Here is a 6,874-nt window from a genome sequence, read left to right as displayed (position 1 = left end):
CCCCCCAACACCATCCGGCCCCCAACACCACCATCTGGCCCCCAACATCACCATCTGGCCCCCAACACCACCATCAGCCCCCCAACACCATCCAGCCCCCAACACCACCATCTGGCCCCCAACACCACCATCCGGCCCCCCAACACTGCCATTGGTTCCCTAACACCACAGCCCAGCCCCACAATACCCAGTCTGGCCCACAATGCCACCATCCGGCCAAACATGTCAGGGTGCAGAGGCCGAGAAGCCTGGTCCCCGCGGGCATCAGAAAAGGAGTGAAGCCCCAGCTGGTGTGTTCAGTGGTTAGAGCTTCGGCCCGCAGACCGAAGGGTCTTGGGTTCGATTCCTGGTCAAGGTCATGCACCTGGGTGGCAGGTTCAGTCCCAGCCTGGTTGGGTGTATGCAGGAGGGTTAGGCTTAGGGTTGGGAGGCAACCAATCAGTGTGTCTCTCTCACATTGATGTTTCTCTCTCTCGTTCTCTCTTACCCCCTCCCTTCCACTCTCTCTAAAATTCAATGGGGAAAATATCCCTGGGTGGAGATTAACAAAAAAAAAAGAAGAAGAAAAGGAGTCAAACTAACAACCCTCCCGGGCTGCGCCTCGGTCTGTGCCGTCTCACCGATCGCGTGAAGAGCAAACAGCCTGTCGTACGGCTGGATGGCCGCGCGGGCGCTGGAGCCGCTGACCTGCACGGCGAGCCGGTCCCGCCCTTTGGCGTCGATGCCCGTCCGCGGGAACCAGCAGGCCACGTTCCTCTGCCGCGGGTCCTGGCTGTACCGGCGACACTCCTCCGTCCGCGCGCCGTACCTGCAGGGCGACACGCGTGAGTGTGCGAGGCGGGGGCAGCGGCCACGCGCCCAGGGACAGCGCCGCCCACCTGTAGCGGAGGAAGTACTGCGTGTCCTCGGGGGCCTGGGCGCCCCCCAGCCAGGCGCAGCGCAGAGAGACGTGGTAGGGCCGGGCGCGTGTCCCGTTGCTCGCCACGGTGCTGGTGGAGCAGGTCAGGTTCACCGCGGCGGTCCCAGGAGACCCTGGACGGCGGCGAATGGAAAGAACGAGACGTTGTGGCGACAGCTCCCGTGTCCTGTACTTCCCCGGAAACCACAGGGGTGGGGGACAGCTCCTCCGTCTTCAAAAAGGGATTGTCACCCTGGCCAGTCGCTCAGTGGTTAGAACCCGCAGACCAAAGGGTGGCAGGTTCGATTCCTGGTCAAGGGCACGTGTTTGGGCTGCAGGTTCCATCCCTGGCACCAGTTGGGGCACATGCGGGAGGCACCCCATCGCTGTATCTGTCTCACACGTGTTTCTCTCCCTCTCTCCTCCTCCCTCCCTCCCACGACCACTGGGAGAAATACAGGTGAGGCCGAAAAGGAAAAGGAATTGTCGCCACGTATTATGGAACCTACTGTGTGCAACGGGCTGACTTGCTGGGGTCAGCCTTGGTGAGGGTGTGACTGGTGGGAAGAGGGCTGGGGGGCTCGTGTGACCCGGGACACGTGAGCTCTTCGTCCGGCTGCCCCCCACCTACAAAGGCCGCGCGTGCACCTGGGCTTCAGGGGCCTCACCTGGGGGGGGCGGGAGCTCAGCGGACACCCAGTCGCTCGCCAGGAGGGAGGGCTCTTCCCAGGGGACCGTCCGCACGCTGGCCGAGAAGCCGCGGTGAAGCGCGGCCGCCCGTTTGCTCTCCGTGTTCTTGGTTTCGTACTAAAAATAAAACCCAGGGGTCCTGGTTTGTAAAAGGGAAATAGCCTGACATGAACTATTTTAATCAAATACGCATTTTCTTCTGATTCTTAAATGGCACATAAAATGCAATATGTTTGCTAAAAAGCCCACGGCCCCAGAGTCTTTCCTCACCCCTGAACTCAGTACGTTGTATACCGTAAATCTGGACAGCTTTTTACCCAGCAGCCACCCCTCCATAAAGCAATTATTACAAAATGAATGTTACCCAAGTCTAGTATTTATACCTGGTTTAAAAAACCCATGTAATGAAAACATCATAATCATTTTCTCAAAGATACACAAACACATCTACATATATAAAAGCCTAAGTGACCATTACAACTGGTCAACCGGTCACTATGACAACGCACTGACCACCAGGGGACAGATGCTCAATGCAGGAGCTGCACCCTGGTGGTCGGTGCGCTCCCACAGCCAACCTCCCGCGGTCCCTTCCCCCAGCCGGCAGGTCTCGATTGGCCCTGATCGCTGGCCAGGCCGAGGGACCCCACCCGTGCATGAATTCGTGCACCGGGCCCCTCGTTCTTCTTATAAAAACCAACAAAAGCTGACACACCGGCCCCGCTCCCTCTGACCACCGACTCTCCCTCTGTGTCCTCCCGGAGGCCCCTTCCTCACATAGAAGTCTCTAGAATGCATACTGACTGAGCGTGGGAGCGCTCGGCGATGTTGCACCCTCCGTGTACCTTTATTGGGCGCCTGCTAGGTTCCAGGCGCTCTAACATGACCCGCAGGGAACCTGGCTGGGGCCTGAGATGTTAAGTGTCTGGTCTACGGTTGCAAAAGTAGGAACCGGGATTTGAACTTGGCCTTTGGTGCGGTCATCCGCCCTCCCCCACCCCGTTTTACTCAGCCAGCCTCTTCCACTTCGTGGGCTATTTTAGAGAAAAACATAAAACCGACATCCAGTCCACGGCACCTCAGACGCTACTAAACGTTCTTTTGTAAGAGAAAGAATCGCCCCAACGTTCAGACGTCCTGGGCTGCCCCATGGCCTGCGCGGGCCCGGCTGGCTCCCCGGCATTCCCACGGAGCCGCTGCTCCAGGGGAGCGTGGGGCAGAGCCCGCGGCCGTGTTGTCGCGGGGACGTTCCCTGGGATAAGGGAAGGGCCGTGGAGGTTAACGTGACTCTAAAGGGGAGGGCCGTCGGGTGCGCACTCACTTCCTCGTCCTCCGGCGCGTGGATCTTCACGCGGTAGCCGAGCTTGCGGGTCCCAGCGTAAGAGCACTTGCGCCAAACCCACGGCGTGAACGGTGAAATTGACGGGCGGGAGGAGTGAGGCTGGTCAGGAGGAGGAGGGCAGGGTCAGTGTCCACGAGGAGGGCAGGGTCAGTGTCCACGGCCGCGCTGCCTAGAGCTGTGAACTGCTTTCTGTGCAGGGCGGCGTTTGACCGGCTCTTAGAGGGCACAGAACTGACCTGATTCTGGAGGAAGTGCCTTCAAAGCTGCTTTTAACTCATTATCCTTTTGTTTTACTTTGCCCAGATGTTCACCTATGACATCTACAGATCTTTTGTGAATTATGAATATTTTACTGTATCTTTATTTATTAGAAACATAGTTTCAGCCCAGCCGGTGTGGCTCAATGGTTGCACATTGATCTATGAACCAGGAGGTCACAGTCCAATTTGCAGTCGGGGCACACACCCGGGTTGTGGGCTGGATCCCCAGTAGGGGGCATGCAGGAGGCAGCCAATCCATGATTCTCTCTCACCCTTGATGTCTCTAACTCTCCCTCGCCCTTCCTCTCTGAAATCAATAAAAGAAATTATTTTTAAAAATAATAAAACCTTCCTTGCCTCTGGTGCAGGAGCCATATTTCAGGTGCTCAGTAGCCACCAATGGCCAGTGGCTCCTGCAGTGGACGGCGCAGATGTAAGTCGCTGACACCACCACAGGGAGTTATTCCCTCAGGCCCACCAGGTGGGGCCACGGGACTGTGACCTCACACCAGCCCATGGTCCACACATTCCCAGCAAACACCGGGGCAGGTAGTTATTCTCGGCTTGTGGGGCTCCTAACCGGTGCCTTGCCGGGAAAAGCCTTTCTTCCCTGGCTGTATTTTGTGGGGCCCGAGCCCCCACACTGGCAGAAGGACTTCCCACGGCAGCCTCAAATTTGCTTTCTCAAGATCCAGCATGTTTCAAGAGTTTGCATTCTGAGGACGAATACTCTACCACTTTTTTTTTTTTAATCCACGTATAATTTCCGCGTTGAGGGACCCTTCCGCAGAAAACCACGCTAGCACTTCTGCAATGAGCTCCGTTTCTGAAGAGACATGACTGACTTCAATAGGTGGCACTTACAGTTTTTATCAGGACGTACGTCGGCTCCCAGTGCGACGGCGGCCCCCAAGAGAATCAGGAATGTGGGCGCCATGGCGATCAGATCTACAGAAAACAGAAGAAGAGTCACTCGGCCATGTTTAAGACAAGCCGACAGCCCCTTTCTAAAGAACAACGCAGTCATCTGGCCTTTTAACAAACACTTGTGAGCGCTGTCAGGTGCTAGAAGCACAAACATGCACGGATCTTCCTAAGGGTCATTGCTGTCCAACCTAATAACTGCTCGCTCCCGCGGAGGTGTGTCTGGGCACAGCAGGCGCAGAGACTGCCCAGTTGATTCCTAAAGGCACACAGAGCGGGCACAGGTGTTGGGGGGGGGGGGATGGGACACAGGGAGGGCAGAGAGAGCACAGCAACCGGGAGAGGACGGTGGTCGGCCAGAGGGGACCAGGACAGGCCTTTGAACAGAGAGGCTCCAGGCACGGGATGGGATGGGGAAGAAACACGGTGCCCAGTCTCCTGAGCGAGAACTGAAGATGAGCACCGTGCCCGGAAGCTTCAATCTAACACGGCAGTGATGTGGGGAGAGCAGTTCCCGTCCATCCGGGGCCTAGCAGACACTCATGGTGCCTCCAGCTCCGGGGAGGCCGAGCGAACCAGAGGGGGAGTGACCATAAGAGGAATTGAAAACATCAGGATCACGCCCAGCCACGCGTCTCAGTGGCTGAGCGGTGACCTATGAACCAGGAGGTCACAGTTCGATTCCCGGTCAGGGCACAGGCCCGGGTTGTGGGCTCGATCCCCAGTGGGGGGCGTGCAGGAGGCAGCAGATCACTGATTCTCTCTCATCATTGATGTTTCTCTCTCTCACACTCTCCCTTCCTCTCTGAAATCAGTAAAATTATATTTTTAAAAAATAAAGAAAGAAAACATAGGTATTGGCCTGGAGAAAACACAGAGGGATTTCTGCTGCTTGCAACAGTTTCACAACGGAGATGCCTTTGGCGGAGAGGTTTGAAGAGCGGGCATGGCAGCGGGTGGTGTGGTGAGTCTGTCTGCGTCCGGGAGGAGGGCGCGGGGCCTTTGGGGATTGCAGATGGGACATCTGAGTGTTCCCGGGGCAAGTTTTGGAAGCATTTTCCTTATGAACTTAACCTTAAAGAACAGACCGCACTCGTGGCTTCCACCAGCCCTCCCTGCGGTCCCTCCTGCTCCTGCCCGCCCTCCCCCCCCCAACGGTGCAGGGCGCGGGCATCGTCCTATTTACGCCAGTCATTCCTCAAAGACCAAACAGCGGGCGCATAACGGCACTCAGACCCGATCTCGGACCGTCCCCCAGCAAAGCCCGTGTTCTGTCCTCATGGATCTAAGTGGGTTGGTATTTCCCAAATGTAATCCTGGTAGAACCACAAAGGTAGACGTTGGCTCCACGGATACGTTCAGGAAATACCAACAAAACAGCCCACTCTTTCCTCATTATTACATCTTCACTTACTACGTAACTAACTTAAGGTGCCACTATCTCTCCTTCCTAACGAAACTGCTGAAATGTCACAACGGAGAGGACAGAAACAGCAGGTACGTTACTCAATTCCTTTTAGAAAGAAACGTAAGGGTGGCTAATCAGAATGATGCCCCTTTTGCTCAAAAATAATTTTGTGTCTTCTTTCTTTCCGTGACCCCGTGCCAGGTAGGGCAAGCATTTTCACAGCGACAATGACAATGACAACGGAAGCAGGCATTTTAACACCTTACAAAGTTTCAACCTGTGAGGTTTTCATAAAGGGAAGCATTAGCATTGACTGAGCCTGAGAGGCACAGATAAAAGGCCCCCGGCCAACAGCAAAGACAGCTTCCTCTTCGGGTTAAGAAGCTGCGGGCTCTAAATGTCGGCATGTTCTGGAGTGACGTTGCCTGTGCTGTCTTCCTACTGATTTTCATTAGCGGGAGGCATTCCGGGTCAGAGGGGAAAAAAATGCAGGCCTGGTACTCCCTCGTGACTTCCACTGACTGGAAAGGCAAGTGGCTTGTTACAACCACCCTCATAAAAACAATAAATGGCTCTTTATCCTTCGCAATTAAATTGTTGAAATGAGCAGTGAAACCCTTGACCGTCTCCGAGGGGAGACAATCGGATATTTTACATAACCAAGCGCTGTGCCCTAGAATGTGTCATGCATTCGGGTTTTACAGCTGCTGAAAATAGAATTCTTTTCCAAATGTCACCATTCAAACATTTTTGACGATGAGTCTGTTTTGCCATAAAATAGCCATATACTTTTTTTTTCACCTATCAGTGTGATATTTTGTTTGTTTTTTAAATACATATTTTTATTGATTCCAGAGAGAGCAAGGGAGAGGGAGAGAGAGACAGAAACATCAGTGATGAGAGAGAATCATGGATTGGCTGCCTCCTGCACGTCCCACACTGGGGATCAAACCTGCAACCCAGGCATGCGCCCTGACCGGGAATCGAACCCTGACCTCCTGGTTCAGAGGCTGACGCTCAACCGCTGGGCCACGCCAACTGGCTCATTGTGATATTTTTTATCAGAAAAGATGGTGCCTGATATTTTTTATCAGGAAATTAGTTGTTCTATTGACAACACAAGACACTCAAATCGGAGTCTAAATATCACCAAGAATGACCACGTTTGGTGAGATGGATAAATGCCAAGCCTGTCTTCTGTAATTCTGCCCCCTCTCTGCTCTGTTCCCTGAAAGACCCCAGCATTGGCCCAGGGCCCCCCAAAACTTTTGGTCCCAGACATCGCAGTCACCCCGGCTGGGAAGACAACCCAAATCGCTTTGTTCTTGGGGCCACCTCTTTCACCCACACAC

At 54.6% G+C, this 6,874-nt stretch overlaps 1 protein-coding gene across 1 annotated transcript in view; it reads right to left on the bottom strand.

Annotated features, from left to right (window-relative positions):
• The window catches only part of IL5RA (interleukin 5 receptor subunit alpha), a 15,019-nt gene extending 10,892 nt beyond the window's left edge, over positions 1 to 4,127 (bottom strand). Inside the window, 6 exon segments of the mRNA XM_006100497.3 lie at positions 621 to 808; positions 879 to 1,032; positions 1,567 to 1,705; positions 2,910 to 2,955; positions 2,957 to 3,029; positions 4,055 to 4,127. Of these exon segments, the coding sequence (XP_006100559.1) occupies positions 621 to 808; positions 879 to 1,032; positions 1,567 to 1,705; positions 2,910 to 2,955; positions 2,957 to 3,029; positions 4,055 to 4,127 (673 nt within the window).
• Positions 4,128 to 6,874: the final 2,747 nt, after the last annotated feature.

The sequence above is a fragment of the Myotis lucifugus genome, unplaced genomic scaffold (genome assembly GCF_000147115.1).
Source record: "Myotis lucifugus unplaced genomic scaffold, Myoluc2.0 scaffold_315, whole genome shotgun sequence".
NCBI lineage: Eukaryota > Metazoa > Chordata > Mammalia > Chiroptera > Vespertilionidae > Myotis > Myotis lucifugus.
The sequence above is the reverse complement of the archived record's forward strand: the minus strand, read 5'-3'. Positions and strand labels throughout refer to the sequence as shown.